This window comes from Sporothrix schenckii (genome assembly GCF_000961545.1).
Source record: "Sporothrix schenckii 1099-18 chromosome Unknown Cont44, whole genome shotgun sequence".
Taxonomy (NCBI): domain Eukaryota; kingdom Fungi; phylum Ascomycota; class Sordariomycetes; order Ophiostomatales; family Ophiostomataceae; genus Sporothrix; species Sporothrix schenckii.
This window is the reverse complement of record NW_015971145.1, coordinates 1468443-1493267: the sequence shown is the minus strand read 5'-3', so window position 1 is coordinate 1493267 and position 24825 is coordinate 1468443. Positions and strand designations below refer to the sequence as shown.

The 24825-nt window shown below is 53.9% G+C and overlaps 5 protein-coding genes across 5 annotated transcripts; 2 read left to right on the top strand and 3 right to left on the bottom strand.

The window, feature by feature from the left end:
* Window positions 1–3628: 3628 nt before the first annotated feature.
* SPSK_08308 (RasGAP group protein) lies at window positions 3629–8248 on the top strand (the record flags this gene model as incomplete). Its single annotated transcript, XM_016734911.1, has 1 exon — window positions 3629–8248. The coding sequence occupies one exon, from the start codon at window positions 3629–3631 to the stop codon at window positions 8246–8248; it is 4620 nt and encodes a 1539-aa protein (XP_016587202.1).
* A 637-nt stretch (window positions 8249–8885) lies between these two features.
* On the top strand, window positions 8886–9969 carry SPSK_09495 (uncharacterized protein; the record flags this gene model as incomplete). The annotated part of the gene is made up of 3 exons (XM_016736067.1): window positions 8886–9291; window positions 9353–9828; window positions 9892–9969. 3 exons carry the CDS (start codon window positions 8886–8888, stop codon window positions 9967–9969), a joined length of 960 nt encoding a protein of 319 aa, XP_016587201.1.
* Window positions 9970–10206: 237 nt separating this feature from the next.
* Window positions 10207–11437, bottom strand: SPSK_09363 (membrane associated DnaJ chaperone; the record flags this gene model as incomplete). The annotated part of the gene is made up of 2 exons (XM_016735937.1): window positions 10207–11316; window positions 11393–11437. 2 exons carry the CDS (start codon window positions 11435–11437, stop codon window positions 10207–10209), a joined length of 1155 nt encoding a protein of 384 aa, XP_016587200.1.
* Window positions 11438–12266: 829 nt separating this feature from the next.
* SPSK_08924 (uncharacterized protein) lies at window positions 12267–14075 on the bottom strand (the record flags this gene model as incomplete). Its single annotated transcript, XM_016735509.1, has 2 exons — window positions 12267–12332; window positions 12396–14075. The coding sequence occupies 2 exons, from the start codon at window positions 14073–14075 to the stop codon at window positions 12267–12269; spliced, it is 1746 nt and encodes a 581-aa protein (XP_016587199.1).
* A 2301-nt stretch (window positions 14076–16376) lies between these two features.
* On the bottom strand, window positions 16377–18911 carry SPSK_08581 (lim domain containing protein; the record flags this gene model as incomplete). The annotated part of the gene is made up of 3 exons (XM_016735174.1): window positions 16377–18535; window positions 18590–18730; window positions 18803–18911. 3 exons carry the CDS (start codon window positions 18909–18911, stop codon window positions 16377–16379), a joined length of 2409 nt encoding a protein of 802 aa, XP_016587198.1.
* Between the last annotated feature and the right edge of the window lie 5914 nt (window positions 18912–24825).

Below are 24825 nucleotides of genomic sequence, written 5' to 3'. Positions count from 1 at the left end.
GGCCGTCCCCAAAAATGAACAGGGCTAATCTCCACATCTCATGTTGATTGCCGTTGATCGCAAAAGCCATGCGCTCGCATTTGTCCGGAATTATCTGCACGACACGCAATTTCGGGGTTTTATTACTTTTGTCTCCCACAAAGTGCCAGCGGATGTCAGCGGCCGTGCTATACCGGCAGACCGGCTCCTTCCTCTTGGGAGGCAGCTTAGCAGGCTCGCAGGATTCCTGCCGTAAATTCAACCGTCTGGCCCTGAATATTTGCTCTAGTAGTCTCAACAGCCTTGTAGAAGTTGTCAACACTGCATCGTAGTTGACACTGTGGATGTTGCAATGGTTGACGTCTGCGACTGGCTACATTTTGATAGAAAGCAGTCCACCACAACCTTAAAACGGTCCTGTCTTACGACGCGCAATTTTGGGCAGTCCGAGCGGTGCCATGGTCTCCCATCACGGTCTGGAATTAGCCGGTGCCTGGTTCCTGCATACAAATCACGTCTACAGATGACATGCGGCTCAGAGCACATGGCCTGGTGTGACCTCCTGGCCTCCCTGGCTTACTGGCCGGCTAAGAACCACAAAGTGTGATCCAGCGCCTCTTGCGGCCATTACTGCGTTGTTTTGGGCCGGAGAATGCCGCTGTTTACGGTTGAGATGCTCCTTCATGTCGAATCTAACCAGATGATTCTCTTCGGCATCACCACCTTGGGAATGGTGGGGTGGCGATATATTATCATAACCATGATCTCGTTCCATGCAAATGCAGGATGCTATTCGGTCCTTGCGCCACTTCTTCTCGTTTTCTTTCCCATTTGCCGTTGTGGACGACTCGTTAGTCGGTCGTTTCGCACTTGAATTTCCATGAAGCAGCAATCCGCACACCATAGATAATGCTCCGTAGTCTGACACAAACATCCCTGCGATCCCCACGCCAAAACCCGGTACCCCTAGCGGTCGCATTCTATGAGCACAATGATGACCGAGTGGGTGTGATCAGTCCGGTCAAAAATGTCCGGTCTAGATAGTGTACGTCGTTGGGGGCGGCCAGTGAGAATCCGTGGCGTTCTTAGTCGACTCAAGAAGGGGGTCCGGGGGATGCTTTGCCCTCTCACAGAGCACCGTGTCATAACATCACCTATGTACCCATCGACTTCGGACAGAAAGAGCTAGGTCACATTGGTGTATTGTTATTTTGAGTTGGTGCTTTGACTTCTGGGTGGATTCGATAGTGTCTGTTGGCTTCGAAAGAAATGCAACGGTAATATATCGTAAGTCGGTTATCCTCGTCGCAATGGTTGGCTGTAGGCCCTGTGTTCATTGTTCTCAAGGTGTTCCTTCATTGTTCTTCTCCCTTGCCTTCTCCCTTTGTCCCTCCTCCTCTCCAAGCGCCTATCAAATCATTCAACTCTCGTTGCATCTCCCTCCCTGTTCCCAAAGGCATGCTTTCCCAAAATGCGGCACTCCTTTCCAACATACATTCACGCTGGCGTTCGGCTGACTGGGATAGAAGACAGGCCAGGCTCGACCAGGCCTAGAGCCAGACCAAAAGGGCCACCTGTCGTGGTCAACCCCTGTAATAATTACATTTCGAATATGGGTGAGATACGATAGAGCAGGAACAACAGCTTTCTGGTAAAAGAGGAGAAATGCGCATTGTGGCTTCGCCGCGCCGAAAGGACCACCCCCATGACAGAATCGTTGCCGATCTTCAGGTCGTCCGTCCCTGACAAAGGGCCCACTGGCCCTGGCCGTTTCTCCACAATCGAACTCGGATTGTTGTGGTTATGTGTGAGTGCTTCCGTTTCGAGGAGAGTAAATAGCTAGCAAGAGATGGATGATGCCGTGGCACTTGGCCAACGTATGCGTACGGGCGTAGAGGGCGGAGGATTTGTGAGATGGAGCGAAAATAAGGAAGAGAGAAGAAACAGAGGAGGATAGAAGAAACAAAAGATCTGAATTGGGACACTCTCCCGTACTCTGATTTCTTTTCTATGGAGGGGACGTCGGTCGGCCCAGATGTTGGTAAGCATGCTTTCCATGTACGCCGTACTGAAATTGAAACATGGCACGTTTTGCGCGTCGCTTGATTATGACCGTAGCATTACTGTGTCGTCAGTGATAACGGCGGAGACGGCTAGTAGAAAGGAAGCGAAGACGAACGGACGAGATGCGACGGAATGCGACCTCCTTCTTTAATCCACTGCAACGGCCTATTGCACCTTCCCTGCATCAGTCCCTCATTTTCGGCTGGTTGTTCCTTCCCCGTGTCCAGTCCCTGCTTGCCTGTTTTAGAACAGACGATGCTGAGGTTCGCCCACTGGTCTTTCCTCGCCCAGTTTGATATCCTTGTCGTAGTGCATTTCTGCGTCTTCACCTGATTCTAGCTCTTCTATCAACAATTCCCTTTAAAAACATCGTCTCGACAACGCCGCATAGAACGACTCCATCCCACCAAGAGCGCCACGGCGCTGCACCGTTATACGCCCCCAAGGCCCCTCTCGCCCACAAAGTACAGGCGAATTTTCTTTTCGAATCCAGCGCCGCCTTGGAGATCATCGACGCCATCGCCACCGCAGCTCCCTCTGGCTTTTGCTTCGCTTCGCTGGTCCACTGGCCCCTCTCTCAACCATATTCGTCGCTTGGTGCACTCTCAACCTCCTCCAGCAATTCCGCTGATACTGCACCTGGCCAAGGAAGAGCACCCTGCTCGCGCTGTACGGGCACAACGTCAAGGGCTGCTAGTCATCAGATGCGCAATCAAGGACATCTCAGCCCCAACACAGGCACAAGCTTATCTTGCAACGCACCGGCAACCACGGACTTGTTTGCCTGTGATTTGGATAGCCTTTAGCAAAGTACTACCACGACTGCTGAAGCTACAACATACGCGGTGCCCCATCGACATTGTGTCCTAGCTTGTGCTCTTCGCACTAGTCTACGGACACCGCAGACCTCGCAAGTGGAGCCTCTAAACTCCTGTCGCTCCTCTCAGACTCCTCAATTGTCGTCCATACCCACACAAAGCAACCTTCCCCGCGGCCGCCGCTTTGTCTTTCGTTCTCCCTCGCTTTGATTGTCTTCCGCGTCTTTCATTCCTCTTCCGTCGCGCCATCTCACTATTCCCATTGTTGTCCGAGTATATTTGCATTCCTCTCTTCGTCTGTCATTTCTGGCTCTCATTTACTGTTGCATATCAGCAACATCCGTGCAGCTGTTCCGCATCCCCGCTCACCGCACGCTGCTCTGGCCCGAGAATGGTAACGGACCAACGGACGCCCTATCTGACTTCCTTGACCTGCCATGCGCAGCGCAAAGAAATCGGGTTGACAAAGTCCCGGACGTGAGCTGCTCCGGTTGACACTTGCGCACAGTTTCCAACTATTCACTTTGCGTCACTCGCTGGCGGAACTCCAGGCCAGCTTGCCGCGCCTCATAATCGGCCATTGATGTATTCAACCAAATGGACCGCAACGTACAAAGGTGATCGACCGGGAGCCTCTGACCACCAAGTGTTAGCTTCCTCAGCACATCGCCTGGTCGATTGTAGCTCTGCTTTTTCCTGCACAATGCAGAGGCATTGCTAATATTAACTCGACCTACCACAGATCCTGAAGAACGTGGCCGCCCACAATGGAAGGGCGGTCCTCATTCGGTCGTGACCGCGACCGGGATCGTGACCGAGGCCGTGACAGGGATCGGCCCGTGAGCTTGCCCGAACACCCCACCTCTCCAAACCCACAGTTTGCCTCTCAGCTCGACCATGGGACAGTACCGCATGTGTCTCAAGGATCGCAGATATCCCAGACGCCTTCTCGCGCTCCTCATCTTCCTTCATTGCCAGAGTCGCCTTTAACACCTGCACGCATGAGCGAGAGCGCCACATTTCCGCTGCCGTCTGTCTCCTCCCAGACAACTGTTATCAATACCAACACCTCCACAGCACCGAGCGACACAACACCCCCTGCCTCGGTACCCACCATGCAGCCTACGATTCGAGCCGTCACACCTGAACTCCTCGACCACAGCACAATCGTCACACAAGACCTGTTGGATGCGGCCACCGCCTATTCCGGCATCTCTTCGTCCACAGTACCTCCCCTACCACCACGCGTATTTGGATCCATGTCGCCACAGGGCTCACCAAGAGCTCTGTCCCACCATGGCAGCACAACCAGTCGTCGACAGGGTGTTGTTTTCAGCGACACCATGGCCAGCCCCTTTGACAGCACCATTTCTGAGTCCAGTCCCCCGTCCCGGCCCGCCGTATTGCGTCCTCGGACGTACACCATGGATGGTGTTTCTTTATTTCGCGAACCCCTTGTCTCCAGCACCTCTCCCGAGAGCAGGAATAGGGTTGGCTCGTTCTCTTCGTCAGGCACGGTCGATAGCACCTTTCGCTCGACGTCCTCGCTGCAAGGACCCCCGCTTGAGTCGCTGCTCAGCTATCCCCACATCGCCGCCACCAGATCCTCTGAGACCCAGCCCACGCCGACGTCAGCTCCCTTTGGCGGCATCACGGCGTCCTCGTCCGCCGGCAGCGTCTCATCTATTGGCGGGACAGGTTTCGTGTCCTCTACTCCCTCGGCCACTTCGTCAAGAGACAAAAAGTCCTCTAGTAGGCGGCTCATAAAGAGATCCACGTCTCGTCCGACCTCGCCCCTCATTTCACCACCACCATCCGTCGATTCATTACCACTACCAATCCCGACCGACAATGCCAACAAGGTGCTCATGCTCATGAAAAATCTTTGTGGAAGGATGCGCGGTGAAATTGAATACCGGAACCTGGGAGAGGAGTCGTGGCACCACGGCATGTCGTATATTGAAGAAGAGAAGGGCAGCCTCATGTTCGACGCCGGTGACCATGGTCCGTTCCATATGGCATTGGTGGCCGACCTTCGCGGCTGCCGTGTTGTGCCCGCAGTCCGGCCCGATAAAGACGGCAGGTGCTTGGAGCTTGCCAATGCCCAAGCGACAACAGAGATCGTCTTTCGGCCTCTTGTGGCCACCGAATTTGATCTATGGCTCGCCGCACTTCTCTGCTGGCAGCAGCTACGTCTGAGCCCGGGCGTCGTGGCCGCCCCTCCAGCCACTTCCAAACCGCCGAATAGCCGTAGCGCGAGCTCGTCCACCATTGACTCTGGTAAACGCCGGGCGTCGGCGGCAAAGGTCAAAGAAGGAGCCATCATCAAGGTCGGCAAGGTCATGCTGTGGGACAAGGGCGCCGCTACATCACCACGCGCCATTGTGAAGCGGCCTTCCACGCGTGACCTCAGATCCGTACAGACATCATGGCGCCGTGTCTCCTGCATATTGCAAGGTAATGGTGAATTCAAGCTCATGACGGAAAACGATGTCACAATTTTATCAGTCATTGAGCTTGCTCAGCTCAGTCGCTGCGCCATCCAACAGTTGGACAAGTCAGTGCTCGACGACGACTATTGCATCGCCATTTTCCCCATCTACGCACCAACATCAACGCACCTATCCATTTTCCGTCCTGTCTACATCGCCCTCGATTCACGAGTTGCCTTTGAGGTGTGGTTTGTCTTATTACGAGCCTTTGCTGTCCCTGACGTTTACGTATTGGATCGGTCCAAGGACAACCAAGTGTATTCTATAACGGACATGCAGACCGAGCGAGAGGAAGCCGTCGAGGACGATTCGGCACCACCAACCCCAGACGAGAAATTCGTGGAGCTTGGAGAGAAGGGGTCATCAGAGACGCCTGTTCGTACACGGCAGCGGCAGCTGTTCCGTCTCGAGAAGACCTTGAACTTGCGCGTTACGGAGGCTAAAATCAAACCCCGCATACTACCCGACGGCAGCCCGGTTCCTGTGCTGCCTCAGGAGCGCACCCATGAACGGCATCATGGCAAGTTAGCGATGAACAATGATCCCGAGCAGCTGATTGGGAACTACTTGGCTGAGGTGATTCTTGATGGCGAGGTACGAGCCCGAACAACCATCAAATCAGACACAAAGAACCCGTTCTGGCGAGAAGACTGCGAATTCGGCGACCTACCGTCTACGCTTCCTTATCTGTCTGTCGTTCTCAAGCGGGTGGACGGAAGTCTCGACAGCTTCACCCATCAGCTCCAAGCATCATTGGGCCTGCCAAAGACTGGAAATCTACTCGAATACAACTATGGTGCCGTCGACATATCGTTGGCCGACATGGACAAAGGCAAAGATTATGAGCATTGGCTTCCAGTCATTGACGACAGGCAGCAGACCGTTGGCACGATGCTGATCAAAGTCCACCACGAAGAGCTAGCCGTGCTATCCGCCAAAGAATACAAGCCTGTCTTAGACATGTTACAGAAATTCAGCTCTGGTCTTACCCTGCAGATTGCGGAAGTTATGCCGGGTAGCCTGCGCCGGCTCTCTGAGGTGTTCTTGAACATCTTCCAAGTTTCCGGTACAGCAGCGGACTGGCTCATGGCTTTAGTCGAGGACGAAATCGACGGCATTGGGAACCAGACGACCATGAAGAAGATGCGTTTCAGTCGACGTCTCCGGTCCAACGAGTCTATGGAGTCCTCGAGCGACCGAGAACAGATGGTTCGTGACATGGGCCGCTCGCTTCAAGGAGAAGCCAATCTGCTCTTCCGTGGCAACTCTCTGCTGACACAGGCACTGGAGTTCCACATGCGCCGCCTTGGCAAGGAGTATCTCGAAGAGATATTGTCCGAAAAGATTTTTGAGATTAACGAGGTCAATCCTGACTGCGAAGTGGACCCCAGCAAGGTGTCCAATCATGAAGACATTCACAAGCACTGGGAGCTACTGATGGGATTCACCTATGAAATATGGGAGTGCATCACTGTTTCGGCCGCGCGATTCCCGTCGGAGTTGCGCCACATCTTGAAATACATCCGAGCCGTTGCTGAGGACCGGTACGGTGATTTTTTGCGTACTGTCGCGTACACAAGTGTGTCCGGCTTCCTCTTCCTCCGCTTTATCTGCCCAGCGATTCTGAACCCCAAGCTGTTTGGCCTGCTGCGCGACCACCCCCGCCCTCAGGCGCAGCGGACTCTCACCCTCATTGCCAAGGGATTGCAGGCACTTGCCAACCTGTCAACGATTGGCAAGAAGGAGACCTGGATGGAACCCATGAACCGTTTCTTGGCCGGGCAGAGACAGTCGGTCAAGGACTTTATCGATGCTGTGTGCTCAATTCCCGCGGAGAAACCGAACGCGGCCCCGATATTGCCAGCCTCATACTCGACACCCATCGCCATTATGGGCCGGTTGCCTCCTGCAGCTCGCGAGGGCTTTCCTAGCCTCCCTTATCTGATCGACCAGCCCCATTACATCGCAGCTCTGGTGAAGATGTGGATGGACGCACACCCGCTCTCCGCGCCCACGCACGTCTACGACGGCGACCTTTTGGAATTCAACGGTGTCTGTGTGGAGCTCCAGGCACGGTCGGACGAATGTTTGACGCGCACGGTGGTTCTTCGTCAATCAACGGATACGGACAGCTCGCATCCCAAGCCGGAAGAAACACTCGCTGAGTCAATGGAACAGGCTAGCTTGGCGGATACCGTGAATCTCTCCTATGGTAACAGCTCAACTTGGATAGAGAACGCCGAGGGCGTCAGCGTCAGCAGCTATAGCGGCCATATCGGCAGTCGTAGTGGCGGCTTGGCACCACCGGGATCCTCGGGCAGCGAGGTGGATGACAACTGGGGACGTGACCACAAGGAGCGCCAAGTTAGCAGCAACAATGGCAACAGCAATGGTAAAGAACAATACGACATCGGCGGGTCAATTAAGATCCTGCGCAATGGCAAACAAGCACGCAAGTTCTTCAGTGGTATCATCAACCGCAAACCCCGGACAGCCAGCCCCGAGCATGTCGGCGCGCCTGGTTTGGACACTCGAGACAATGAGTTCAACAAGGACGGCGAGCAAGTCCGGGAGCGCGAAGTGAAAGACCACGAGAAAGGGCGGGAACGCGGCCGTGAGCAGGACCGTGAACTCCACGAACACGAATACCATAAAATCTTCCATCACCACCACAAAGACAAAGAGAGGGAGCGAGAGAAAGAAAAAGAGAAAGAAAAAGACAAAGATAAGGAAAAGGTTAAGGAAAAGGACAAGGATACGGATAAGCTCACCAAGCGAGACAGGCCGACCAAGTCAGAAAAGTCGTCCAAGAGCCGGCACCTTGATCTGGGCGAGTCATGGTCTCCCTCTGCCTTTGGCGCGCCAGACCTTCCTCCACGGCAGAACAAGAAGTGACGGCCTAACCTATGAGACATCCATTCTGTCTTCCTTTCCCCGTCCAACTGATTTTTTGCTTTTCGTCTGTATTATATTGCATACGTCGACGGCCTCTCGTCCGTTTCAGACGTTTATACCTTTGCAGACTCTTTTTGAGTTAGTCGAAAAGTAGAGAGCTTTTATGGGGGTTACGGCGAGACAGAAATTGAAAAGCAAGCATCGCTTGCTTTTTTTTGTGTATGCGTCTGAAACGCCCCTGGTATATTAGCCACAGTTTTGCATATGTTTTCAATAGCTTTTTTGATGACTCTTTTTATATATCCCAATACCACATATTTGTTTATACTGCTTACGAAGCTTCAAGGACCAAACCATCGTCGCTCCTTCCCTGAAAGTGAACGTCTCGCCATCGTTCACCCCTGACTGCATTGAGTAGGAGGTCGAGCTAGCTCCTTCTCTCTTCGCGACGGTGCGCACATCGCTCCTTCCGATTGTTTACATTTCGAATTTCACAATAAGCGGAATGTGTCTCATTCCTCGCCCCTGAAAATATCATGACCACCAACCTCACCTTCTTTTGTCAGCGCATCAGCCACTACATGTTTTGATTCGGGACCATATTTTTTTGTTCCCTGTAGCTCCCCATAGCTTAACCATGGCTGACTGGTCAGAGATCTTTGAGCAGCGCCTGCAAACGGTACTGCAAGACGACAAGGAGCAGGGTGCGAAGGGAGTTGGAAGCGGTGCGAGTGCCTTATCTAGCCGCGATCTCGATTTGACACCGCCACCGACACACCACAAAGTGCCCATCGACCCGACTGGTGCCTTTTTTGAGTCAATTCAGAACCAGAGCCGGTCGTCTAGCCTTGTCGCCAAGGCTACGATGACCAACCATGCCGTTGGCAGTGGACACCATGCCTTTCAATATTTCGAGCCGTCATCAGCGTCGTCATTCTCTTCGTTGCGTACCGTCGTCACCCCGGCCGCGCAGATACTTCGGACGGCATCGACATCTCCTCCTGTGATCGAAATTGACCGGCCCGATCTCACAGGCTTGCAGGGTGAGTGTTAATGACCAAGTAGTTCAACAGACATGGCCCATCCTGACCTCACGTCCTGCAGAAAGCTACTCAAGCCGGGCAGAGGAGCTGCACTCGGAAGCCACCAACCGCATGGCCGCTGCCCAAGACGAGCTCGAGGCTGAACTCGGCCGCATGGCTCAGCGGGAGGAAGCGTTTCTGTCCAATGTAGCGGGCAAGCAGGCACACTTTAGCCGGTCGGCCGAGTCCTGGATGGTCAAGGTGCAGACGCGCGAGAACACTGGACGCGGTGACGTCGGTGGCGGAGGTCCCGTGGAAAAGGACGAGCGGATTGTCGACCGCATTGAAATGGTCCGTGCCGCCGCCGTGGCCTTGGAGAGCGACCTCGAGAAACTCTGGAAAGAGTGGGACCAGGCGCACAACGAGGCGACGGACGTGTTGCAAGCCATGACGAGCGAGAACGAGGACGAAGAACGGGACCAGATTCTCGCCAAGGCCAAGAAGGAGCTCGATGCAGCGGCAGCGGAGGCCACCAAAGAGATGAAGGAGAACGAAAAGGTATTTTTCCAACTTGTGCCTTCCTTGCCGTCTTGATCGTTCGCAGCTAACAATGTGACGTAGACATTCAAAAAGGCCATCTTCGCCGAAGAGTGCAAGCTTGCGCAGATGATGCTGTCGAGACAGTCAAAGTACGATTAGATATCACTGCAAGGTAGTGTGGGTGCCATGGACCGGCGAGGGCTTGACATCGATTGACATCAGGGTGCTGTTACTGTTTCTCATGTTTCCTGATGGATCCAGTGCTTCTGTCAACGTTGCAATAAGAAAGTCATTCTAAATTCAAGTCTATTGTATTGCACAGGGTTATCTCAAAAAGGGAGCTGATATCATGTCTAAGAAAAATAGCAGAAGTGGCTCCGGCCAACAACTTGCTGTCTACCTTGTTCCGCGTGCGCCTGCTGGTGCGTCTGTCCGCCGCTTCTGCAACGACCGGCCGACAGCGTCGCGCACCATGGGATCTGCCCGGATGGTGTTCTGTACCAGCCACTCCTTGATCTTGCCACGCACATTGCTCAGGACCTCGTCCTGGCCCACAAACGGCGCCATCTCCATCTCCAGCAGCCGCGTGGCGTCTTGGTCCAGTGACCGGCTTGTGCTCTCGAGGCGCTCCAGCGCAGCCAGCAGGGCCGGATCGGCGGCACCCTGGGCACCGCCGCTCGGGTTGGCTTCGCTGTCGGCGGTCACAACCTGGCCGCTACGCGTGTCGGCGCCCAAAAGCGGTCCGATCTGCGAAAACGCAATGTACATGGTCAAACTGAGCTTGCGGGCGAGTTGGATGGCCTGGAAGGGCAAGTAGGGCCCGTGCTGCGGCACCAATACAGTGAACAGAGGGTTGAGCACGTCGGTCAGGATCTGCGGGTGGTAGGGACGCGAGATGGTGTGCAGCTCAAAGACCAAGACGCTCGTCAAGACCAGCCAGCGCTCATAGCGGCCCCACGTCAGGTAGCCAACCAGGCCCAACCCGTACAGCGCGGCGGCGGCCACGGTATAGTAGGGCGTGAGGGTGCGCACGCCCATGGATACAAAGTCGTAGATGGTGGAGCAGCGGTTCTGGCCATTGTTGCTGTTGTTGGTGGCCCAGGCGACAGACACGGGCCCGAAGCGGTCGTAGGCAAAGCGGCGGGCGGGGTCGAGCAGCGTGTCGGCGGCTGTCTTGAGGTGGACAAAGTAATCGTTGATGGTGGCCTCGTCGGCGCCCGCCGAGCCGGCTTTGTCGGGATGGTGCAGGGCGGCGAGACGGCGGAAACGCGACTTGATCTCGCGGTCGGTGGCGGTGAGGGGCACGCCAATGTCGCGGTAGAAGGAGCCGGCACGGCGCAGTTCGTAATCAGCCTCGTAGATGGTGTACGCCAGATAGAGGGCGACGACGAGGATGTGGATGCGACGGCGGTGCTCGGCAAATCGAGGGGTGCCGGGCATGGGCCGCGGGTCACCTGCGCGGATGGTGAGGGAGTAGTATATCGACTGTGTCCAGCCGGTGACAAACTAGACGTGCATGAGCATGTGTTAGATGCGTATCGAGAGCCTGAAAAAAACGAACGGTAGATGGAGGTAAACAAACGTTGGGCAAGAAGCTCCAGCCGACGAGGGAGAGAAGGCCGGACATGGCGACGGGTTTGGGGGTTTGGGGATTTGGGAGGCGATGATACGGCGTTGTCGTGTCGGTAAGGTGGTGAAATCATGGGAGGTCGAGGGTCGGCATCGTCAAAAAGAGGGCAAGAAACGAGGTCGAAGAGCGACGAGTGAGTTGAGTTGTCGATGTGTCGACAGTGAAAGTGGAAGGACGATCGAAATAGCTTTAAGTGGCTGTTTTTGGTGCAAAGTGTCCCTTTCTGTCCTTGAGTGGTCGTTGACCCCTGACACGTCTTTTTGATTGGTAGCGTCAGCGCTAGGCAAATTCGCGTTCAGTGCACAAATCCTCGGGCAAGACCGCTGTGGCCCAGACGCATATGGGCTACTGAATCTAGCGAATGAGAAGCTTCGTCTTACAGCAAAGGACTCCGCCAAAAAGCTCCTTCTGTCTCAAGACCACAATGAACGGAACAACGACCTGGCACCTTCCAGCAAAAATTGGAAAGAAGACGCTCGTTTGCGTGATGTTGGCAAATCGGGTAAGACCGTCGAGCTTGACGAAAATAGGCCCGGGTCAAAAGGAAATTCCGATTGAGAGGGGGTGATATGCACTGCCGTGCTTACTGCTTGCTACGGACCTGGTTCAAATCCGCCAACTCCGCTTCTCCTCCCAAGCACGACGACCTCTTGATCTCGTTCAGTTAACGGCCCCGTTGTTGCTATTTCATATCTCGTCACTCTTTTCTTTCTCTTTCTAGTCTTGTTCGTCAACAATATTATGAGATTCGCATGTATCTAGCAAAGATCGCGAAACAACGAAATTGACGCTCCATTCATAACAATGCTTTGTCATCGACCGTCTTCTACAGCTTCGACGATCTCTCTTTGCTCGCCTGGTCCCGAAGGATCTTTCTGAGGATTTTGCCGGACTGCTTTTGTTAGTTGTTGTGCCAATTACACGGCTAAGAGCAAATGGCATGGAGAAAACTCACCGGGTTCTTGGGAATCTCATCAACAAACACCACGCCGCCAGTCAGCCGCTTGAACGGTGCCACCCGTGCCGCCATCCACTTCGCAATGTCTTCGCCGGTTGCTTTTGAGCCGGCTGCGCGCACGATGTAGGCCCGAGGCCGCTCCTCGCCGTAAACTGCGACACCGATTACGGCGGTATCGACGACATCCGACCGCTCGATCAGTACGGCTTCAAGCTCGGCCGGCGCGACCTGGTTGCCCTTTACCTTGATGAGCTCCTTACGGCGGTCGACAATGAAGAAGCCAGCGCCGGTGGCGTAGCGGTTGACATAGGCAATGTCGCCCGTCTTGAGCCAGCGGGTGCCGTCAGCGTCGACATGGATGGTTTCCTCGGTGGCCTTGGGGTTGCGCCAGTAGCCTCTCATCAGTGTCGGGCCGGTCACCCAGAGTTCGCCCGGTTTGTTGGCCTCAGTGATGTACTTCGGGGAGCCACTGCCACCTCCTTCGTCGACCGCCACCAGCCGCGCCGAGTAGTTGGCTCCAAGCTCGCCGACTGACCCGTCCCCAGCATCGGTATCGGCGGTCCATGTCAAACACGTGCAAGTGACCTCGGTCATGCCCCAGCCCTGGCGAACGGGCACTTCGGCGTTGGGCCACAGCTTCCGAAGGGCCGCAACAGATTCACTGGCCAGTGGTGCAGCACCACTAGAGACAGCCTCGACGCTGCTCAGATCGTACTTTTTGACGATGGGGTGCTTGGACAAGGCCACGGCAATGGGTGGCACGAGCGACAAGGTCGTGACGCGGAACTTTTGGATGTGGTCAAGGAACTTGATAAAGTCAAATTTGCCCATTATGTACGCGGGGATCTCCATCTGGGCCATGATGGCGATAAAGTACGTCTGCCCATATGCATGGTACATGGGCAGGAAGCACAGGCCAACCGTGCGCTGGCGCGCGGCGACAATTTCTGGGTCGTTGCGGCCGACAGAGACAACGCTTTCGCAGTTGGCCACATAGGAGTGGTGGCTGATCTCGACGCCCTTGGGCATGCCCGTCGTGCCACTGCTGTAGTTGAGAGCGCATGTGGTTGTGGCAGGATCCGTGGGCTCGACCCAGTCCCAGACCAGCGCACGCCGGTGATTCCCCTGCAAGAGATCGAGCCAGTGCCGAACACCGCTGGCGCCACCATCGGGCAGTGTCTGCTTCGGCGGGTTCTCAGTCGAGACCACATCAGAAGGCGGATCCGGGACCGCGTCAAGCACGTATATCCGGTCATGCGGCAGGCCGACCGCGTCCGCCGCTTCGAGAGTCGTGGCCAGGCTGTTGGCGGCGGTAATTACGAACTTAGCACCCGAGTCTCGCAGCTGGTAGGCCAGCTCGCGCGCGACATACGACGGGTTGGCGCCGCTGAAGATACCGCCTGCCATGAGGGTGCCAACGAAGATGGGGGGAAAATAGATGTCATTGCTCGAGAAAAGCAGCATCCGGTCGCCGGCCTCCAAACCGGCATCCTGCAAGCCGAGGGCGATGCGCTTGCTCAGCAGACGGTAGTCAGATTTGGAGATAAAGTGAGTGTCGGGCCGGTCGGCATCGATCAGAAGCCTCTTGTCCGACAGGGGTTCCTGGGACGAGCCGAAAATCCACTGCTGCAGCGAGCAGCGCGGTATCGGCGCGATGTGCCGTGACACGATCGTCATGGTGTCAAGTTTGTGTCGTCAAGTGGTGGTCGTCAGGTCAAATATCGTGGATATCGTCGCCAAGTAAAAACACCGTGCGAGTAGTTTTGTGGCAAAAGCAAAGCTTAAAAGGGAAGGACAAAAAGGCGTCGACCGCTGCTTGCCAACTCGACGTAAAAGAAGGAAGGACAAGCGGTCAGCGGAAAGGCAGCACTGAATCTGTTTGTGCAGATGTGAATCAACAATCGGAACGAACACGGTCTACGGCCGGCCACAACAATGCGTACCTCGCTCGAGTAAATATATATGGGGAATGAGAGGGGATCCTTCGGCCATCGTGCATACCGACAAGCCGCGTTACCCCATCCCCGGAGTTGTGCATAGGACAGAGGAGCAACGCGATCATCGACTGGAGCTGGCCAAAACAAAAGCAAGCGAGCCGAGGCTGGCGCAATGGCGTATGTGGTACCTTCCCTTGTTTAGACGGGGTAGAGGCGACGAAGAGGGGAGGGATGGGGGCCAAGAAGCCCAGAAAATGCCCAGACAGGAAAGGACGAAGGACATCGGAGGAAGGAGCAAATACAACACTGTTTCCTTTTTACCCATCATTCTTTCTTTTCTTTCCTTCTTTTGTCCCTCTCCCTATATCCCCTTTTAGCTATCTACCTGTTGCGGCTTCCCCACGCCCCGTTTCAGTTGGCAGGAACGACGCATCGGAACGGAACTCAGGAACCCGAGTCGTCTCGCCAGCCGAACACAAAATGGCAGGCACGGCCATCGTACGACGTCGACGTATTACAAACAGAAGATGTCCGTCGTACCTGTCATCATTGCGTCCCTTCTTAAACTAGACCTGCCATTTGAACTTGGACAGCCAAGTGGAACCGTCCTGCCCTCTGCGCTGTGCTCGCTACCTTCTTCGTAAGACATTTGGACCGTCTCCACACAATAGCAGGCTCAGTGGCCTCGCTGCCGTTGTTTCCTTCCCTCCCCCGCACTTTAGCTCGGTGCAATGGTATCAAACAACGCAATTCCCCAGATTTGCTGTTTCCCATTCGGGAAAGGCGCCAGCCCATTCGCCGTCCATGACCTTTTCTTTCTGAGCAGGTGCCTCCGACAAGCTCTGTATCTTGTTTCCTCTTTCTTGTCTTCTGCCGCCAAATATCTCGGACTTACAGCGGACCTTTTCTCCCCTTTCATAGGTGCAAGAAGTAAACGCAAGACAGTGTTTATCTCGGGCGGTGCAATTGCTGGTGAACCACGGGGCACGTTCGATGTGGCATTGTACCAATGTACCGTTTAGCTCCCACCCGTTCCACTTTGCGGTTGACTTATCTCAGGGGCCTCCGAATCGATGCAGACCTTGTTCGATGCAAACTTGCAAATGGCCTTGCTGAAGTTCACTCCGGTTCTGTCCCCGTGCATTTCGTCACACCGTTTGCCCTCAATCCCCACTCCCCTCGTTCTCGCATTCATACTCTGGACTGTGCAACGACAGTCCTTGCCAATTCGTTAGAAGAGCCGTTTCTTTGCCCGCACACTAACCAAAGCCGAGGTCGACCTTTGAGATTAATGTAACTCCGCACTGCGGGGAGCTCTCTTTGCACTGGCGGTAACGGCAAGTTGATCGACACTACCTTGGTTTTTAGTGCAAAAGTTTCGGTTCACCGTATGCCGTCTTAATAATAGATTAGCTACGACATAGGTTTGTGTTATTACCGGTCTCCGTTGGTAAGGAAGACTTGTCGTTGTGGTGTTCGCTCTCACCGTAAATAGAAAAATAAGAAAGCGGTACAAAGTGCATATATAATTACAGAAAAGATCCCTTTCGGGGTTCTCTGCCGAAAATGTGGTATTGCCTTGAGCTTTGCGTTCTATGAAGTCATTTCTGGCTCCCACGCTGGCTCCTCTTGAGCTATAATCACATCGAACGTCCTGTCTTTTGAGAAAGACTGCCTTCACAGAAGCCCTCGTCCATCCCCAGTCCACCCAAAAAGCCGAATAGAACAGGAACAAAGAAATGGAATAAAAAAACAGCATAAAGTAAAAGAAAACAAAGTTGAATAAGACTAAGAAAACTCCTCAACCGGGTTGCCGATCTGGCCGGGGTATATTTGAGAAAGAAAACAAGAATAGGAAAAGGCAAGATAAAGAGGATAAAGAAAGTCGTCATGAGAGAAACGAGAGAGAGGTAGGATTAGGTCGTGTCATCAAAAAGGTAAAAGAAAAGAAGATGTAACGTGGCGTTATTAAAACAGATAACAAAGCAGTCATCAAGAAGAAGAAAGTAAGAAGAAAATAAAGAGGTAAGGGGTCAAGTCATCACATCATGCCCAGCCGTGTCATGCGCTTCTCCATCCGCGGGCGTGGACCCAGACGGTTGCCGCTGGGCAGACCAAACGGTCGTGCAGCTGAACCGAGAGCGTTGGGGTTCGGCAGACCGACAGACGGACGGCGGGAGACGCCGGGGCCGGAGGGCAGACCGTTACCACGTGGGACCGCAAGATTGTTGCCCATGCCGCCCCGAGACGAGGCAGATGAGACCGACGAAGCCGGAGTCAACGGCGCCTGCGACAGCCACGTCTGCTGCACCCGCTTCCAGGCGTCCCGTTCGCAGTACACGGCGCCCGCCACCTCAAAGTAGCCGTCCTCGAGAGGCAGACGGCAGTCGGCACACACAAAGCATGTCGGGTGGAATTTGCTGTCGGCCTCATCCGCCAGATATGATCCTTCAATGCCGTTGCCGCAGCTGCCGCACAGGCTTCCGTTGACAGCGTGGTAGTGGCGCTCGCAGTATGGTTGGTCGTTGTGCACATAAAAGGTGGCGGACGAGAAAGGCTCACTGCAGGTGGTGCACACAAAACAAGCCTTGTGGTAGCGGCCAGTGAGGCGGCCATCGGCGCTCGACACGGACTTGCCGGTGATGAGGTCGCCACAGGCCTTGCAGTTGCCGCGGGAAGGCATGGTCGGCACGACCGGGATCGTAGGAATGGAAGGCATGGGCGGCGCCATGTTGTTCGCTCCTGCTCCGCGAGACCAGCTACTGCCGTTTCCGTTACGGGACAGCGCACCTATGGACTGATCACGTGCACGACTGGGATCCCGGCGCAGGCTTCCGTTTCCGTTGCTGCCAGAACCGTTATCCGTGTCGTCCTGCATCGCATTGCGGCCCCGCGATTGAGGCCAGCGGTCAGGGGATGAGCGGCTGTTGGATGAGGAGGGGGTGTTGGAGGCGCCAAAGCCGCCATAGCTGCCGTTGCGGCCACGCTCATCTTGGGTAGGGAGAGGGCGTTCTTCACGGCGCTCATCGCGAAGATCCTCAGATGGGTTCAGCGCTTGCAGGTCATTCATCAGGCTGTCGAAGTCGGCCATGTTAGACGCATTGCTCGGCTTTCGTGGTTGTTCGCGAGGCACCTCGCGGACTTGGTCACGGCTGTTGTTGTTGATGTTGTAATAATTGTTTGTGCCACTTTTGTTTGGCGAGTTCGACGTCGACGAAGTCGTAAAGGACGATGCCGACGAAAACGACGATTGCGAGGACGACAACGCAAGATTCCCACCAGGTCGGCTCGCTACGCTCGACACAGTGGACGACATGGAGTCCGACGCTGAATGGTACGGGTTACCTATGCCAAATTCGGCGGCGAGGTTGATTTTTGGAATGGTGGGAGTGCTGGAGTCAGTTGAGTCGTCACGGCCCGACGTACGCGGCCGCAGCAGACTGGTGCGTGGCGGTGGTGCACGAGACGTGTCGGGACCCATGATAGGCCGGCGCATGGGGTCCGACGGCTGGCTACTGCTCCCATACGAGTTGTTGTTGTTTTGGCCCATATTGCCCATATTGCCATAGCCATCGTTATTTGCTTGCCGCCTCCGCTCAGGGCGAGGACCCGGCGCCGATGGTGTGCGTGACGGCAGCTCAGCGCTCTCGCTCAGACGTGGGAATGTGCCGGCGCGGTTGAATGCGGGCGGTTGGAAGTCGTCGTCGTCGAGCGTCAGATTGCGGCCCTCCATGTTCTCCCGGCTGTAGTCCGAGTTGTTGGCCGCCCGCGGGAAGGCATTGCGGGCGTTGGTGGGTTTGCGGCCGAGGCCACTGCTGTCAACGTCAAAGGGTCCCGGGGCTATTGTGTTCATGCGCTGCAGCAGGTTGGTGGCAGGCTGGCGCTTGGGGCTGCTGGATGGCGGCGGATAGGCGTCATCGTCGAGGCCCCCGTAGCCACCAGGTCGACGGGGTTGGGTCGATGAGCCATATGCAGACGGTGAGTCGAATTCGTCCGCAATCTTGGGCTCAAAGTAGTCATTGCTGCCTGCGTTGCGGTCGTTGCGATCGCTCATGTTGCGATCGTTGCCACGACTACCGCCCAGACCGCCCGTCCGCAGGCCGCCCATCATCATGCCAACAGGCGTCTTGGGCGAGACACTCTGGGAGCCGCTTGAGTTGCTAACGGGTGTAAGCTGTCCTGTGCGGTAGTAACTGCGATCTACAAGTCTGTTAGATGTGTATAGGAGTAAAGCTGGCGAGAAAGAGAACTCACTCGCTGCCGATGTGTCGACTTGTGGTGGCAGACGGTTTGGCCGGTCCTGGTCGCGGCTGCTGTAGCCATAATTACTGCTGCTGCCGTTCTTGCTGCCATAGGACATGAACTGGTCAAAGTTGGCCGGTGGCGCCGGTGCACCTATGGACGGTGTTAGTACTCTCCTTCTCTCACCCTTTCCCAGTATCGCTCTCTTGTTCGACGTTGACGCACTCTCTTCTGCTACTTTGCCACAAATGTGCTCGCCCATCATAGAGATCTCAATTTCCTGGCTGCATGACGAGCACTTGATGGTCGGCAAGAAGCTTGCCGGCCGGTCCATATTGTGCGTGTTGTGTGAAGTAGTGATGTTGTTCTTGCTGTTGTTATTGTTGTTGTCGTCGGTGGTGAGGACATCAAATGCTTGGCTCCCTCCAGGGGTATTCTAGTCCTCGATGGTCAATTGCGTTCGCCAACAGCTCATATGTATATGTATACGCAGTGTTGCCGACTGGTTCAAATGTCGTTGCTGATTGTTTTTTGGTTTGACGCACGGCGCGGGTCCCAGGTCGTTGACTTTTGTCCTCGGTGCTGCTTCCTTTGATCCCAGCGTTCCTCCAAACAATGGCGTTGTTCAAGTCCAGTCGAGGTGTGAGGTGTTTATTGTCGATGAAAGACGACCAGTTGCCCAATTTGGAACAGTGATGAAGAGAGTTGTTTGAGACAGAAATGAAGAAATAAATGCGTGGTCAAAAGAATTACTGGTTGTACGATGTAAGAAAGAAGGACAAGGGGGTAGATGGCCAGAAAGAAAGCGAGGAAGGAAGAAAACAAGCAAAGTAAACGAGAAGATGGAAAACAAGGTGAACAGGGGTCTTCAATGTGCAGGGTTAGAAGAAACGAGTGTGTTTTGAAAGCGAGAGTCCGAGTGGATTTGGGAAAAAAGACGGTCAAAAGAGGAGGGCCAAGTTTGAGGTTGTCAAATACGGTGTCGTATCTGGCGGCCAGCAAAAGTTACGAGGGCCCTGGCTAATAGTTGCTTAGTGTTGCGTTTCGTGTGTCGAAAACGGAGGGGGGGGGGGTCCAAAAGAGGAGGATGCGAGGATCAAAAGGTGGTCAAGGTTGTATCGAACAGATGGGGCTTTTCTTTGATGAAATAGAGCAAAGAGGAGAGAGCGAGCAGGGGGGGCTATTAGACAAAAGGGCACGGTACAGGCCAAGTCACATAAAAATAAAATAACAGAGAAATACGTCGTAAAGAAGTCTACTGAACAGGGACGCCTTTCCCTTGTAAGCAGCAGCAAGAGGAGCAAGAAAAGTAAGAGGGATGGCACGGACGCGATGTACGAGCACGGATGCAGCGAGGAATGGAGAAGTGGAAAGAGTGACGCGAAACGACGCCAAGTGAGGCCAAATGAGGCTGTGAGAGGCAAAACGAGTGAGTATGTGCAGTGGACGTGAGGATCGCAGGGAGATATTTAACAATGGTGCGTGCAGTGTAAAAAGAGTGCAGAACCGGATGTTCAAAAGGGAGGGAGACCCGTTTTAGCGGATCTATTCTCAGAAAGGCGACGTGTGAGGCATGCAGCGAGTTATCGAGAGAAGGGGTTACGAAGGCCAAAACAGTTGAAAGAAATTGATTGAACGGCAAAGGGAGGCTACTTCGTAGACAGCGGGAAGTGAGTCTCAGAAAGAGAGGAAATGAGAAACGTCCGTCGATGCTCGCTTGCAGTCGGTGAAATGCAACCTCAAACGAGCCTAAAGTGAGGTGAAAAAAGGAGCTCTATTCGGGACAGTGTCAGGCCGACCGGTTGCCTAGGAAAAGGGCAGAGGCTGTTTTGATACCGTTTGCCTTTCCTTTATTTGTTGCTCTGTTTTCTCCGGTGTCTTCTTCTCTTCTTTTCTTCCGTATTCCGGCTTCCGTCTTCCGTCTTGCTTGGGCAACTGTCGATCACGATGCGGTACCAAGGGTCGCCGTTTCGAAAAGAGAGCCCACGAGTTAGGGCAGTGTGGTGTAAGTCGGGTTGCCGCACTGTCAGACAACCTATATGTATTGATCAGTTCATGCCGCCCTCACGAAAGGTTATTTTCACTTCAGTTTTTCCTCTCCTCGTATTTTTGCCTCTTCGCTTCTTCCGTGTCTTCCTTTTTGATCCAGTTTCCTAACTCGATTAAGTCAAAGTCCAACGGCCACCTGGACTGTCTGTCTCTGTTATGGTAAGTCGCTGTAATTTTAGTGTGCCTCTTCTCCTTTCTAGCCCCGAGACGGGCCATTGCAAAAAGAAAAAGAGAGAACAAGGAGGAAAACGGCCGAGATGTGGAGGCGATCACAGGTCGCCCTTGCCTGTGGGGTGACCTCAGTGGTCTGTCTGGGCCAGTGTGTCTCGTCTTGTCCAAGAAGCCAAGTCTCTGATGAGAGTCTGGCCAAAACTGGAGCCATCGGGGTGCGTGGAGTCGAAAAAGGCCAGGCCCGTGGCGTACGTAAATGAAAAGATGAGCCAAAATTTGATTCATGGACGGGAATAGAATCTCGACTAGAGCACGCCAAAAGCTGGAGATTGCTATGAACACAGTAGATTGGGCATGGGCCACAGTGGGGGAAAGTGCAATGGTGAGGCATCATACGTCGTAGGGTAAGAACGACTGTGACCAGATATCACAAGGTGAACGACGTACGTCGTAGAAAATAGAACGATTAATTGCAAATATCCACGGCACAACCGGTAAATCGTACTTTCATCAAAGCTAAACGTAACGGCAATGCTGGGTTACAAGAATTGCGGGAGCTCTAGACGAAATAGAAGCACCTGTCACCTCCCACACCACTTCGGCATCGCCTTTTCCATACGACCTTCTGGTCCTTCTGGCTCTTCTGGTGTCATTTTTGTTCCCATCTAACATCCATACCGAATTGGCTATGAGCACGCCGGTGGCCGTTTTGATTGCTTTTGTGTGAGTCTAATCTAACCTTTTGTCGTTAACTGCCGCCGCCACAACCAGCTTAATCCCCGTTCCTGGATATCTTGCCTCACTAGACAGGTAGAAGACAAGCGGTGTGTCCGGACTGCCTCAGGGCTTGCGTCAAGGAAATATCGGAAATTCAACAACTGTCGGTCATTTTTTTCGAGACCGCACGGCGGATGGTCGCCAGTTGAGGCAACAAAAAATAAAAGAAAAAAATAAGATTACGTCGTAGGTTTTGGGCGGGCCTCCACACCACACACCACGAAAGAGAAAGAGGGTCGCTCTTGCCTGCATGTGTGCTTGCACACTTACCGAGCACATTGCTCTTTCCCCTTTTACCCTTCAGCTCTCGCCTTGTCTAGATCTTTTCATATCTTTACCGCCGCTCTTTCCTCTTCAGGACCCTTCAGGTCGCTTCAGGAAATCGCCCCTTCCCTATTCTAGCCATAGGCCAACATGATCTCCAGCGACCCCTGTGCTGAGGAGTTGTCGGCCCCTGCTCTTGTCCTTGTTTTGTTGTTATCGCCAGCATGATCCCCATTTCCGAACACATTGCCAATGCTCCACGTCGCAAACAACACCGCACGCCGAATACCACGCCGATAGATACGGATACAAGCTGCAGCAAACGCCATAATTACATCGTATATCAGTCGTCGACAGCCCATTGGCTCCACAGCTGCTCTGTCGCGCAGGCAATTCCCTTTTGCTCCGTCGCCGACCCACGGTTCTGTTCGAGTGCACAGGGCAAAAGCGAAAGTTTAAAATGGATCATTGGAATCGAGAATTGTCCCAATGTCCGCTTAATACTGGTACGTACCTTAGCACCTTGGCTGCTATGGTGAGATACGACGTACATGTACGACGTAAAACCTACATCATACAGACAGGTGCATTACTTCAAGGTACAGAAATACATCGTTAAAAGGCGGCATTTACTCAGTCTGGCGCTCTTTGCTTCTGTACTGGGAAGTCAACCGGAGCCAGGGTGCAGCTGAGGGAAGGCAGTGTGGTCCCCTTCCCCCCTTCTCCACAAAATGGTAAGCCACCTAATGATCACCAGTTTAATTACCCCTGACGCCGCTCGTATCTAGTGGCTGATACCCCCAGCAACAGGCCAGGGGCTTTTCCTCTTTCCCAACCTGCGAGTATTTTGCATACTGGGCCCTGGAAGGATTCGGACAACAAACATTTGAGGTCGACATCAACAGAAACAGATACAAACTGCCACATATGGTATGTCGTACCACTACGGAGAATTACAGAGGACATCGTACCTTACTTTGGAACAAATACACATTAAGTCATCCCATTGCATGGTTACATTTATGTTGATGCGGTTTGTTGATGGTGTTTGTTGACGTTGTTAGTCGTCTTCTTCCCTTTGTTTCTTGACTTCGCCCCACGACATTGTATTGTTTTGCCGTCTGGGTCTAGCTGTTTCTCCTTCGTTACCCTCCTCTTGGTCGAGTTTGGGGCCGTTGTTTCTTGTCCGCCTCCTGCTGTTTCGTGTCCGGCGCCAATCGAGACAACATGATCAACAAACTCAAAAGTAGCGGTTGTTCCAGCGTCTTGCTTCGTCCCTGTCATTCTCGTCATTGAAAGCGGAAAGCGCCCAGAATTATCTTTGAGGTCCGTTGACCAACTCGCGCACAAATCTTCGAGCCGCCATACCGCCGTTTGTCGCATCCCAAAAAGCGCACGTCGCATTGTTGCGTACGATGTCATGCGCTGTCCCTTTCCCTTCCCACCACCAATTCCCTCTCCCATGTTCCCTGCCTACGTCCAGTCCTTTCCCGCTCGGTTCGCCGTAATTACCACACCAAACAGCGTCGAAATAGGGTGCAACCAGGCAGACCGAAGCGTAGAGCGGAAGTGCTTGCAGCTCGATGTCGCAATAAAAAACGACGGTGCGACGGAGGATTGACGATGCAATTCCCGAATGGTGCTAGAGTCGGCGATTTGAAATGAAGAAAAGTGAGAGTGCGAGAGCGTGCGAGGTTGGTCCAACCAAATGCGACAACGGCTGCAACGTCTTCTGGTGGCCACTCCCGCGTTCTACTTCATGATACCTCGAGTCGCCGGGCCGCCTTGTCGTTGAACTTAATATCCCCCGTTTAATGAGACTTGAAGTGTTACAAGCAATTCCGTGCAACGGCGGACAAATAGGGTGTTGCAGATATGGCGGGCGGCAATGTAAACAGAACGGTGCAAACCGACTGGCTGATGTTCACTGGGCACAATCTGATGTCATTACCGACGCGGCCGCCAAACAACCACGATACGCTACACAGCGATAGATGAAACTCGATTGCGATATTGTGAAATCTGGTGGAATGCCATGCATCTTGTGGGCGCTCGTCTGACAGCCACTCGCATCCAATAGACGCCCGGCGGCTGAAGAATCGCGAAATCTCACATTCCGTCCCTTGCGCCTGCCAAAGGGCAAAATCTGTCTCCTCGTCATCTCGTGGTGATTTGGACCGACTCTGGCCTCCCTCTGCTCTCTCGGTATCCCTCTGCTCCATATCTGCGACCGCCTTTATGTCATAACACGACTCACAAACTCCATAATTTCGTCTCGATTCAACCCTGAAACACGGCAGATCGGCAGGGCCCAATTTCACAAGAAGAGAGATCCAGCACTCGTCAAAGTAGTGCAATCGGTGGGCGCGCTGTCTACGATGTAGTCCAGACTTTCAAGCTGGCCACGCACGTCAAGGTCGACTTTGTGAGGGGGCGAATTTCCCGATATGAACATCATTTCTGCTTCGAGGCACACTCTCCTCTCTCCCCTTCGCCTCTTCTCGTTGGTCGCTACCATTTCTCGTCATGTTCTTCACATTGTGCCTAGTCACTTCCCCTCAGTGGCTCTGTCAGAAGCTTCTCATCTTTTCGTCGTTTGCTCATCTTCCGTCATGTTTTCTTTTGGGCTTGCAGGGGTTTTAATGGGATTTTAACCCCAAAAGTGGTGGGAATTGGTTCAAAGTGGCCCACACAACATGTCTCTTTTCTTTACGAAATAGTGATCATCGCCAAGTCACCCCATCGTGGTTAAGTTTCGCCCCATACGGCTGACAGTCTTTCTCCTAGCAACCAGTCTCCTCCTGTCGTCTAAAGCCGCCCCCTCCTGAGCACGGCATCACTACGAATTACGGAGCACAAATAAACAATCCGTGAGTGCCGAGCTCTCCTAGTCCAGGGACACGGCGAAACCTGAAATATCGTTGATGAAAGATTGCGGAACGGTGGGGATGACGAATACTCGCTGCAACATGGTCGGTCGACTTGGC